The 13089-nt window shown below is 41.4% G+C and overlaps 1 protein-coding gene across 1 annotated transcript in view; it reads left to right on the top strand.

The window, feature by feature from the left end:
- The first annotated feature begins 924 nt into the window (after positions 1-924).
- Positions 925-13089, top strand: part of LOC149276974 (endosome/lysosome-associated apoptosis and autophagy regulator 1-like) — a 30681-nt gene continuing 18516 nt past the window's right edge. Inside the window, exons 1-13 of the mRNA XM_089503183.1 lie at positions 925-1094; positions 1214-1361; positions 2012-2092; positions 2954-3059; positions 4948-5097; positions 5314-5402; positions 6755-6932; positions 7145-7273; positions 9233-9323; positions 9421-9526; positions 9615-9752; positions 10331-10585; positions 10838-11011. Of these exons, the coding sequence (XP_089359309.1) occupies positions 940-1094; positions 1214-1361; positions 2012-2092; positions 2954-3059; positions 4948-5097; positions 5314-5402; positions 6755-6932; positions 7145-7273; positions 9233-9323; positions 9421-9526; positions 9615-9752; positions 10331-10585; positions 10838-11011 (1800 nt within the window). The 5' untranslated portion in view covers positions 925-939. The remainder of the gene's footprint in view (positions 1095-1213; positions 1362-2011; positions 2093-2953; positions 3060-4947; positions 5098-5313; positions 5403-6754; positions 6933-7144; positions 7274-9232; positions 9324-9420; positions 9527-9614; positions 9753-10330; positions 10586-10837; positions 11012-13089) is intronic.

Raw genomic sequence — 13089 nt, forward strand, 5'->3', positions numbered from 1 at the left:
TATGAGATATTAGTTTTGCCACTTAAATGTCTAGGCCTTTGTATGCCCCTAGTTGCACCAAAGTCAAACCCCCCCGCCCCCCGCTGAGTTTTTTTTTTCTTCTTCAAATCACCAAGGTGGTTTACTTTATTAAATATGTTGGGATTTGTAAAGTATGTTAATATGACACAAGATTTTGTGGAACTAGTATCCATTTGAAACTGAGTATTTTTATTTGTTGATTATTTTAAGCAATCTGGTGATTGGGTTTTTTAATTGCATTTTCTATCTTTACCCCTTTAAGACCTCTTTCAATAAATTATTGCATTGTACTATTTGAGGTTTATTAGAATGCATGACAACCACACTTTAGTATGTTATATTTAATGTGGCCCAGTCACTCAAACATGGACATATTCAATGTAGTAATAAATTACATTGTTCCTTCTAAGCAACTTATAATAAATGGCTTATACTTGCATTTGCTGTTACATCTTAAAATATCAAGTATCCCATCGTGTAGCCTTCCCTTTATTAATATTATGAAATTTTGTTTATAAGGAGTATACAAATTAAAAATATAATTAAACTGAAAGTGACCCTGTTCATCTGATCTTATGATGTATTAAGGGGTTGAGGGGGGATAAGACAAGAGTTGAGGGGTATAAAGATCACCCAACTGATCTGCCACCCATTGCCTTGCTGACCTAAACCAGAATACACTAATGTATAGTGTGATAACAAGCATTATCGCAACATATAGGGAGTTTGTTATGCTGTAATGATTACTATCAGTTTTCGTTTTAGCTGACCAAGCCACGTTAAAAATAGCTAATTATATGCAAATAACAGACTTCAAAAGACAAAAAAGGCAAAACTGTTCTTAATCAGTCCTGATATGACAAAAGCATGATTCTTTCTTCCATAGCCTTCTCCTGTAGTGCAGGGGAGTTCCTTGATATGACTGAGCAGAAATGCACCCCCTGTTTAGAGGGAACTTACTCTTTGGGGACTGGTGTGCGTTTTGACGATTGGACCAAAATTCCCGATGGCTTCACTAGCGTTTCCAACAAACCATTTGGGGAAGAGGAGGGAGTGATGGGCAACTGCAGCTTGTGAGTAATGCTATACTATTAAGCTTGCTCACCTCTTTGCTTTCTTTTTTGTGGATATATGTCTAGTAGAATTATGTATCTACTTTACATCTTTACATTTACCTTTGCTTCCTGTTAAGGTCACAATGGAAACCCTCTGGCGAGTATGTGGCATCAAACACGGATGAATGTTCAGCCACCCTAATGTACTCTATCAACTTGAAGAAAGAGGGAGTAGTTAGATTTGATTATTTATACCCCGACCCCAACATTGGGTTTGAGTTCTTTGTAAGTATTCTGCTCCAGAGCCTCATATTTCTAACAATGATATACTCTCTCGTAACTGCCAGCATATTGTATGGAACTCACAGGGGTTTATTTACTAAACTGTAGAGTACATGTGAGGTGAAGCATCACTAAGTTTGTCCTGCAGGTAGGACTGAGTTTGCCCTACATGATACTTTGTGAAATTTATTAGAGGGCTTTTAACAATGTCAAACCAATTTAACTGGATGTTATACATAGCCTAAACTGCTCTTCTTGCAGAGTAGTAGGCTCGTCATAGTCTTAGAGTATTACGTTGGTGAAGTAAAGTTTTTCAGCTCACCGCAACTCACATGAACTATTCCAGTTTAGTGAACTGTAACCAATGTTCCTCCAGATTTGTTGAGGAACATTGAGGAGTAGAGTACTCAGTAAATGTATATTTACATTTAATAAGCATGATTTAATTTGAGGGTTACTGACTAGTGATTTAAATTGACCTGATTTAAATCAAATCCACCCTGGTGTCAAACCTTCAATGTACTGTATAAAAAAGAAAAATGGTGGAAAACTTTTCAACTGACAGATGAAGGGGCTTAATTGGTGTTCAGATCCCGTTTACATGGTGAGACGACATACATTTTTAAAACTAACACGTCTACTAATATCTGCAGGTTCATAATGATCAGTGCCAACCAAGCGAAGAAGAATCCAGATGGATGAGAGGCACAGAGAAAGGCTGGAGCTCTCATGAAGTTTGTAACATGACTTACTTTATTTGTTTCCATGTTTAATTGTGCTGTATATGAATGGAAAGAACAGGAATTACAATGAGAAAAGAATATACTAAGTATTGTATTTGTGGAACAATATATAGGATGCTGTATGGGGCAAAACATGTGGTATATACAAATAATACTATAAAAAACATTTTAAAAGTAATCATGTAATGTTTGACAATGTTTCAGTCTGCATCTGTGTGATATCCAAGGTGTCTGAATGGGTTATATGAATGAGAATAAAAATGATGTAGAGTTGCCTTTTGTTAAGTGTTTTAGTTGCACAGTGGAACATAGGCAGGGATCACGAAATTTGTGGTGGGGATTGTAGCACAATAAAGTAAACCAAAAAAAAATGCCATACATTTAAGATTTTTTATGTTTCCAGGGGAACGGAAGGTAGTATGTATAAAGTGTTAATACTATTCTTTGCATTAAACTCAGGTTAGATGCTAGGGATTTTAAGTGGTAGCAATGAAAAAAATTTTCTAGAACTAAACTGTCTACCCTCAATCACAGCTTCATTGACGACATAATTAATTGTATGTCATCCCAACTGGCAATGTTGCAGTTATATTATTTAATATAAATAATTTTGTATTGTATATTGTTGTTGCTTGGTAGACCAAACCGGCCAAGTGGGACACCAAGCAAATGCTTAGAGAGCTCTACATTCACTCGATCTGCTGCTCCAGCTGCGTGATGAATGAGCAAATCATATGTAACGTGCCAGGGCTGCCTCATCATTCCAAGTCCAGCCCTGGTCGTTTGTGTGTAACACAATAGACAGACAAACATGTTTACTTTGATTGTATTTCAAATATATTTTCTTTCCAGATGAAGCTTACTCAAGGTAATAATGTTCTCTACTGGAGGACTACGGGTTTCTACATAGGCGTTATTGTTCCTAAACCAGTGCTATTAAGAAACATACTAATTACAGGTATGTATTATAGCAAGAAATGTTTGCCATAATGTGCAGTATTTAAAGGGAAGCTACTATGATTTTTTTCTTATTACTATCATGGGATTAAAAATAAATTTTCCCTGTTTTTTGAATATTATAATGTCTTGATGCAACTACATAGTAGCCATTTGTGTGTGCATTAGCTCTGTTATCATAGTCCAATAATAAACACCCTGATTCTTTTCATATTGCCTTGTGGCAAACAATACAATGGCTCATTGTTAATTGCTCAGCAGGATACTCTGACTAATAAAAGATTATGGAGAAACAGACTTCAGTAGCTCTGCCAAAAAGAATCAGCTCAGTGTGGTGTTTGAGCAGTTTACAAAAATATAAATGACTGACAACATTGGCAAGCTCCACGCCTGGAGGTGTCAATGTTTGTTTACTGGGGAAAAATGAGATAAAATATGTTTTTTTTATATTGGCCTACTGTACACCACACTGCATTTAATGCTCAAGGAGAAAACTATTTTTTTCCCCTTTATAATATATAGGCATGACATCACTATTATATATGTGACATTGCTGGGGATTTTTGGTTTGTTAATCTGCATGTATGGTGGATTTGACAGCATAACTAGTCCATGAAATGAAACATTTACTAAACAATCTTGATCTAGAAAGGAGACCAGTTAATAATATTATCTACTATCTAACTGTCTGCCATCGATGTGTTCCTCTAGGCGTCGCTAGTATATCAAAATAATTGTGTATGCAGTAGAGTGCATAGTTATATACCAATATATATTTTTTTTACATCTTGCGTAACTCACCAATACAAACAATTGCACTTTACAATGCCGCGCTTGCATCGCCACTTAAAACACGCTTCATTTTTGTCAGCACAGTCATGCATATTAAAAATAACCAACGCATTGAACTGAATTCCCATAAGGCTCAGCCAGACATACTACTCCCATGATGCTGGCTGAACATCATGGGAAGTGCAGTTAACAGTAGATAAAGCTGCAGATGTTAGCTGTGAATTACAATTCCCATGAGGCTCAGCCAGCCAGGTTTCCACCATGACTAGGCATCATGGGAGATGTAATTCACAACTAACACCTGTCACATCATCTGCTGTTAACTACAGTTCACATGAGGCTCAGCCAGAGATACTGCTTCCATGATGCTGGCTGAGCATCATGGTAAGTACAGTCAACAGTAAAGCTGCAGATGCTAGCTGCGAACTCCAATTCCCATGATTCTCAGCCAGCCAGGTGTCGACCATAATGCTGGCTAAGTATCATCTCAGCAGCAGAGATTTTTTTTTTTAAAAAGGATAGGCGGGACAGAGTCCCAAACTCGGGACTGTCCCGCTCAAATCAGGACAGTTGGGGGGGATGATGTATTAAGGTGAAAAACTTTTAATTTATCCAACATATGCCTAGCCACCTTGTTCCAGATGATACATACAACTGAGACTCCACCACACACATATACAATACAATACAATATATAATATAAAAATGTCAACACTTAACAAATTAATAACAAAAATTATTTTACTGTGTTTATCATTTTGTTTTATTGTATCATATTTATTGCATATAAAATTGTAATTTTACAACCAGTCTATGACGCAGATACCTACTGTACCAATAGCTGTATTGTTATCTTGGGGGCATCTGGGAACAGCAGTGCTATACATGTTACCTCTTACCAATCATGTGACTATGTGAAAGAATGTTGTGTAGCATAGTGTAGGAGGACTTTCTTGCAAAGTTATCTGGCACTTTCATTCGGGACTCTATGTGTTGTGTTACAGGCAAGTGATGGTGAAGTCTGATAATGTACTCCCCCACCACTGGGTTATGATATTGATGGTAAATTGCACATTTTTTCTTTGTGTTTCACACAGGTGCTGCATACACCTCAGAATGTTTTCTCTGTAAGGCGGGCACATTCGCCGCAACCAAAGGGACAGCGTCCTGTCAGTTATGTCCCCAAAATACTTTCTCCAATCGGGGGGCAACTGCTTGTACTCCCTGTGATCCTGATAAGTATTCAGGTAAATTTGACATGAGTACCCTTCAATCTTAGTTATAAGCCAGTTGTATTTGATACAGGCTAAAGACCCTGAAGATTCTGTTGCTTTGAATGTCAGCTCCTAGTATGTGATACAAACTCTCTAGCAATGAAAGTGTAACTATATGGAAAATACACATTTACAATTAAATTTTTAACGGCTTTACCATGTCATAAACATGTGAATTATTTTTTTTAGATCCTGGATCTGCATCATGTATTCCTCGGCCTCCCTGCACAGACAAGGATTATTTCTACACACATACACCATGTGATTCAACTGGAGAGGTAGATAGAGATTTTCCACTAAATCATGAAGTATGAAATGTCTGGCAGCTTTTGTCACCTATAATTTATCTAAATGGACACTTTTTGTTTTTCTAAACAGGACAGCAGTTGGTAGATTAAGGTGCTATTAAATCTCCCTGCTGTGTTAGCAGGGCCGGCCCAAGGCAAAATGCCGCCTGGGGCGAATTTTAAAATGCCGCCCCCCCCCCATCTACCCTTCCTCTCCCTCCGTCCCTGCCGCCCCCCCATTATCTACCCTTCCTCTCCCTCCGCCCCCCCCCCCTTTTACTTAGCTTTCAGCAGTCCTGCGGCGAGTCTCCCTGTTCGGTCTCGGTGCCGGCTTGTAATGCTGAGCGCCGGAAATCTTCCGGCACTCAGCATTACAAGCCGGCACCGAGACCGAACAGGGAGACTTGCCGCAGAGGAGGGAGAGAGGGGCGCCGAGCGGGTACTGACAGCGTGGTAAGCGAAAACCACTCGGCGCCCCTTTCTCTCTCTTTCGCTTTTTTTAAAAAAAAAAAGGGGCTTGGGGCGGCGAAGTGCCGCCCCTTCAAAAGTGCCGCCTGGAGCGGTTGCCCCACTCGGCTCCATTGTCGGGCCGGCCCTGTGTGTTAGGTTCTGCCACCTGTATTAAGACATTATTGAATGTATGCACCAGTCTGTAAAAAAAACAAAAAAACACCAAGTAATAATGCTTGTTTCCAGTGAAAAATCTTAATTTTGTATCATCAGTAAAACAAAAACTATAGAAAATGTGAATCGTTCTGCTTGTTTCCCCTTTTTTAATAATAATGGATGTTTGAAATAACTCATACTTCACCTTTTATTCTTTTTATTTGACAAATGCATAAGTCTGCGTTTCTTGTCATTTCAGTTTTGAGTCTACATTGTTTCATATACCACTAATTTCTCATTATTTGCTTATTTTGTGATAAAGTACCCCTTAAACATTTTTCAAGGTTGCACTTTGAACTCAATTGAACCTATGTGATGTAGTGTATATGAGCAATCGCATCAGTTACTTGTATTGCTTAATTTTTTTTTATCTACACATGCTTTATTTCTCATGGCCATATGATTATAAATTTCAAAGGACTAGTTCTAGTAACAGAACAAGTTCCTGTAATTTATTTTAGAAGGTTTCATATGTAAGACAATGTGAACCATTTACTGGATGATAGATACGCCCCAACCACCATAACTTCTTTGGTAGAACAATAAAAAACACAGAACCACATTTGCTTGGCATATTTCATATTTTCTTTATCTTTGTATTAGCAAGGGTGCATGTCCTCCCTTCCTGTCAATACATTACAGTTTGAAGAGGTCCTTTTTCACTCTTTGTCTCTTAGACTCAGCTGATGTATAAATGGATTGAGCCCAAGATATGCAGTAACAATGTGAAGGGTGCTGTTCAGTTGCCCCCCTCGGGTGTGAAGACCAAGTGTTCTCCCTGTAACCCTGGCTTCTTCAAGACAAACTCAAGTTCATGTGAACCCTGTCCCAATAATACCTTCTCTAATGGCACTAGTAAGTCCACAAGCAGACAAATGTTGTTCAATGTTTGCTCGGTACTGCCTGGTGTTGCTCGTCCCTTACTTGTGTGCAGACAAATGTGTATTTGTAGCAACACGGAGTAGCAATAAAAACAAATGTTTAGTGGTCAGTGATTAACCATTACTTCCAAAAAGTAATTGCCCCACAGATGTTCCCAATCTTTAACGCTTGCCTGTTCTTTTCAGCTTGCAATCAATGCCCAGTGGGTACAGAGGCAGTTTTGGGCTTTGAGTACAAGTGGTGGAATTATTTTCCAACAAACATGCAGACGAGAGTGTTGAGCGGGTTCAGCTTTGAGTATCTTGGTGGTACAGGTACGTGAGATAGCTCTTAACAATGGAATGATTTAATTGCAAATACTTGGGTATGCACCATCAGGGCCGCCACCAGTGGGTACTACTATAAAAGTTTTAAGGGTCTCAGCAGTCATGGGGGGCCCCACGGAGGTAGACATGTTTTTTATGCTTGTGTGTGGTAATGACTGTACATATATTATAATATAAATATATTATTAAATCTGAAATCAACATGGTTCCCAAGGCATCCTGATAATGTGTATAATATAAAATGTAAACAGCTTGTCTGTGTCATCTGTGCCCCCAAATAGTTTGGCTGAGCCATTTGTGCCCCCAAAAAACTTGCCTATAGCATCTTTGTCCCCAACCAGCTTGCCAGTGCCCCCCAAAAGTCTGTGCCACCTTTACAGGGCCGGCCCAAGGCAAAATGCTGCCTGGGGCGAATTTTAAAATGCCGCCCCCACTTATCTACCCTTCCTCTCCCTCCGTCCCTATTATCTACCTTTACTCCCCCCCCTGTACTTACCTTTCAGCAGCGACTCTCCCTGTTCGGTCTCGGTGCCGGCTTGTAATGCTGAGCGCCGGAAATGAGGTAATCTTCCGGCACTCAGCATTACAAGCCGACGCCAAGCAGGTACTGACAGCTTGGTAAGCGAAAACCACTCGGCGCCACTTTCTCTCTCTTTCGCTTTAAAAAAAAAGGGCTTGGAGCGGCAAAGTGCCGCCCCTTCAAAAGTGCCACCTGGAGCAGTTGCCCCACTCGGCTCCATTGTCGGGCCGGCCCTGCACCTTTATCCCAAACAGCTTGTCAGTGTCTCCAAATATATTGTCCGTGCCATAGTTGCCACCAAACAGCTTGTCAATGCCCCAATCAGCTTGGCTGTGCCCTCTTTGCCACCAAAAGAGACGAGTAGACAAGTAGTAGAGAATATCAGAGGATGGGGGGGCAAACCATTTGTTCCAATTTTTTTGCTGGAGGCCCTGGGCACCCTAAGAGTGTATGGCCTCATGAGCAAAACGTAAAATATTTTGACATCATATAAGAGTCACATTATAATAAGCACAATTTACACTCTTTTTAAAGAAACAAGGTAATACTATACCCATGTACTTAACAGTAAAAAATAAAGCTTACCTTTAAACCATGGCTACAATGCTGCCTGCATCTGGTCTCCTCCCTCTCAGTCCTCACATGTTGCCTGCATCTGAATGTCAGTGGTCCCTCCTGGCACTCATACTCATACGGGAGGGACCACTGATGGAGAGGGCTTTGTTGGCTGCTGTGCTCACCACTATGTGAGTGAGTATATGTCAGGGTCCGCAGCCTAGAGCCCGATGGAGTGACTCACCTGAGTACCCGCTGACTGCGAGTACCAGCTCCTACGCCACTGCTGTCACTGCCATCTCCGCTCCTGCTTTGTCAGCTGTCCTCGCGGCAGTGTTCCCCACCTTCTCCATTCCTGAATGCAGAAGGCGGGGAACGCACGCCGATGATGCCACGCACGGGGGGCGGGTGACCTCTGGCGGTATCACTCAGTGCTCAGTTATTGTGCCTGACAGAGCGCTATATTGCGTTGCCTATTGCTACCACTTGATTCCTGTTACTGACCCTCGACTATTGATTATTGACTACGCTGCTCTCTCCGATCCTGACCCTTGACTATTGATTATTGACGACGCTGCTCTCTCCGATCCTGACCTTTGGCTATCGTCACCAGACATTGCTGTGTTTAGCTGATCTGCCCCTGCCTGTTGTGATTTATCCTGCATACCGGGTTTCTCATCCCGATCCCGACAGTATATGTAAATGTGTGTATGTGAACACACTTGTGAAGCTGGAATCATACTTTAGAAAGTACATTTTGTACAAACAAATACAACAGGAACGGGATACAGTGGCTAATGTTACAAGGTTGTATTTTAAGTCTCTGAAGTAATTTCTCACAATGATCATTGCTTTCTATGTGTGTGTTTTAGGATGGGAGGTGGCAGGGGATCACATTTACACTTCAGCAAGTACCGCAGATAATGACTTCATGCTTCTCAGCCTGATTATTCCGGGTTTCAGGTAAATATAGCATCTTGTTTACAACCAACCCTGATGTCTAACGCTCCTCTCTGACATTACTTTGACGCTTCCCCTTTTTTGCTTTTCTTGTATTCAGTGGTTCTGGGACAGCGTCAGATGATATTGAGAGTAAAGAGGCTTCCACAATTACATTTGTGTTTGAGACGAAATGTTCCGTGAAATGTCAGTTTTTCTTCATGAAGGTATGTAGCTGTGAGTTACATAGTTGTTCAGATGTCCGTAAGACACACAGGAGTTAAGTGGCTATCAATTATGCCTTCTATTTTGCAGGCTGTGAATTCTGAGTTAAGTTCAGTGGTTGAAAGCTGGACAAGCACAAATGAGAAGCAGTCATATACATACCATGTAGATAAGAATGTCAATACCACTTTTTCCTGGGCATTTCAGAGAACCACTGAAAATCAGGTGGTAGGTATTTTCCACATATTTCATGTCGTCTGGTCCGCAGTAAATAGTTAAGTTGCCCCATTTCTCATTTATGTTGGGCATTTCTCTTTTGTGGTAATATCCATTCTTGTTCTGCAGTCCAGTGGCTCCAATCAGTGTTCCCTCTAAGCTGTGCGCTTGTGCGCGCGCACATAACTTTTTTAGAGAGCGCACACGTCCAAAAATTGCGCGCACAACAGTTTTTCCCACAAAAAAGAAAAAAATAATAATTTTTTTGAAACTTAATGCGGCGCGGATATTGTGCGCACAAAATTTTTGCTCTTTAAAAATTTTTGCACAAGAGAAATGTTCTGCGCACGCCAACTAAGAAAAATTAGATGGAACATTGGCTCCAACCATCCTGTTTTTTTAAATCCTCCTGTCACTCATTTTTACTCTGAACATGTGTCATATGGAGCCGTAGAAAACTTATTTCTGTGTACCAGCTTCTAATTTTTTATAACTATTTTCTTATCTCTGTCCGTCAGCACACATATGCATTTCTCCTGTTCACCTTCTGTCATTTTTTTTGTTTCTCTTTTATTTCTTGTAATATTCAGGGCCGAAAATACACTTCTGATGTGGCTAAAATATACTCTATTAATGTTACTAACACGCAAGATGGTGTGGCATCTTGGTGCCGTCCTTGTGCCCTTGGCACATACTCCCTCTGTGTTTCCTGCCCTCCTGGGAACTACATTGACAAGAAGACTAGCAGCTGCAGTGCATGCCCACCTAACACTTACCTGATAGCACAACAACCCTATGGAGTGGAAAGTTGCATGACATGTGGTCCAGGCACACGGAACAATGATGTAAGCAATGTATCAAATGAAAATCATTTATAAATTATGGGAAATTATAACGTTGAACAACAGGTCATTTATAAGGTGAGAGCATGGGGCACTTTTGTAAGGTAATAACGTGTTCACTACACAATGTTTTCTAGTGAGTTGGACTGTAAATGTATTTTTTGCAGCATAAAATTTTATTTTATGTAACTGTTAATTGAAGTCTAGAGTGTACTGTATATCCTGATCCCCACTTTCTTTGCAAATTTTCCATAGGCCCACACCGTATGTTTTAGTGATTGCCAAGTCTCTGTCCCACTTGGATCAGGCAAGCTGCAATATGACTTTTCCTCGCTCCCAAATGTCACATCTTTTTCCACATCGCCAAGTTTTACTAACAAAGGCCTGAGATATCATCATCACTTTAGCATCAGCCTCTGTGGGAACCAGGTTTGTGAAGGCTTATTACAAATGGCTGTATGTTAATGTGTTTCCTGTTCAAGTGTGCATATGTGTGCAGACCCAGACTAAGGATCTAATGTACCTATAGCTAAAACTCTGTGATGGGCCTAGGCTGCTTACATCTAAGGTCCAGTCACTAGCTAGCTGTCTGTCTGTCTGTCTGTCTCTCTCTCTCTATCTATCTTAGAGAATCTTGATCATTGAACGCTCAACTGAAGGAGCTAAAGGCCCTGGTGCAGACCTAACTGAGTATTACAAAGCAAGAAAGAAAAGGAGCACTTGTAAAAAATGCTAACGATTAAAGATTTATTTCACAAATCAATGTTTCAGCCCCTTTACAAAAGTAAAAGTCTCCAGTGCATGGCTGAAAAGAGTGCTCTTAGAGTGCTAGAGTGCTCATTTTCTTTGTTTATATAATAAATGATATATGAATGACAAGTGACATACCTTAGTTCTTAAAGTGCATTGAAAATGTAGCACAATTTGAATATAAAGCAGTGATGTTTCACATATTGTAACTATGTGTACGTATAGGCTCTTTATATATATATATATATATATATATATATATACACATATACATATATATATACCGTATTTGCTCGATTATAAGACGACCCTGATTATAAGATCAATCTGAATATTAATTTAGGAAAAAAAGTAAAAGCCTGAATATAAGACGACCCTATAGGAAAAAAGTTTTGCCAGTAAATGTTAATTCATCTAAACTATTTTTTTTTAATAAAAGCTATGATTAAGAAAAATATTTTGGTTTTATTTCCTTCTATTTTCCAACCTGCCCCTCAGTTATGCACATCTGCCCCAGAAATGCCTTATACCCCCTATATGCCACTGTGCCCCATGATATGCCTTTTAACCCTCTAAATGCCACTGTGCCCCATGATATGCCTTTTAACCCTATATGCCACTGTGCCCCATGATATGCCTTTTGACCCCCTATGTGCCACTCTGCCTCCAGAAATGCCTTATACCCCTATATGCCACTCTGGCATTTAGAGGGTTAAAAGGCATATTATGGGGAAGAGTGGCATATAGGGAGGTTTAAGGCATTCAGGAGGCGTATTGAGGATTAAAGGCATTTCTGGAGGCAGAGTGGCATTAAGGGGGTTAAAAGGCATTTCACAGAGCACTCTGCCTCAGAAATGCCTTATGCCCCCCATTTAACACTCCCCCGCCCTCCACCCCAAATTTACCGGTGCTTCTGACTTCCCTGTCATGTAGCCGGGGCAGCGTGTAGATCCCACGCACTTACGCTGCAGCCGGAAGGAGGCGTGGCTAGCAGCGGGGGTTGTCTGCGTCCATCGCGCAGACCTTTCCCGACTGTCAGAGATCAGAGTTCCCCGCGCCGGTGCGGAACTCTGATCTCTGACAGCCGGGGAAGGTCTGCGCGATGGACGCAGACAACCCCCGCTGCTAGCCACGCCTCCTTCCTGCTGCAGCGGAAGTTGTCTACGCGAATCGCGTAGACATCTACACGCTGCCCCAGCTACACACCGGGGACTCAGAAGTACCGGTAAGTGGGGCCGGGGGGGGGGGGGACAGGAGGATCCAGGTCCCCTGCAGCTGCGGGGGATCTGGATCTTAGTCGTCTCATAGTCAGACCTATTTGAGGTCTGATTATAAGACGACCCCGATTATAAGACGAGGGGTATTTTTCAGAGCATTTGCTCTGAAAAAAACCTCGTCTTATAATCGAGCCAATACGGTAATATTTTTGAGGGCCATAATAGAGGCCGCACTTTTTCCCCCCACTTTAAGTCTTTAAAGTGGGGGTGCGGCCTATATTTGAGGTCTAGCGCCCGACGCCCGGGACATGCAGTCACGGGCGCCGGGCAGGCAGCAGGGTTAGGATGCAGATCCCCCGCAGCAGTGCAGGGGACCTGCATCCTACTCTCTGATGCGCTCTGACAGCCTCCCCTGCCAGCACTCCCCACGGGGGAAGTACCGGCACGGGAGGTTGTGCCCCCCCCTGGGATATGCTGCTACTCTACCCCCTGCTGAGATATGCTGCCACTCTGCCCCAAGAGGCCCCCCCCCTAGACTTA

Source organism: Sceloporus occidentalis, unplaced genomic scaffold (assembly GCF_023333645.1).
Source record: "Sceloporus occidentalis isolate IW3139 unplaced genomic scaffold, rSceOcc1.0.p SCAF_222, whole genome shotgun sequence".
Taxonomy (NCBI): Eukaryota; Metazoa; Chordata; class Lepidosauria; order Squamata; family Phrynosomatidae; genus Sceloporus; species Sceloporus occidentalis.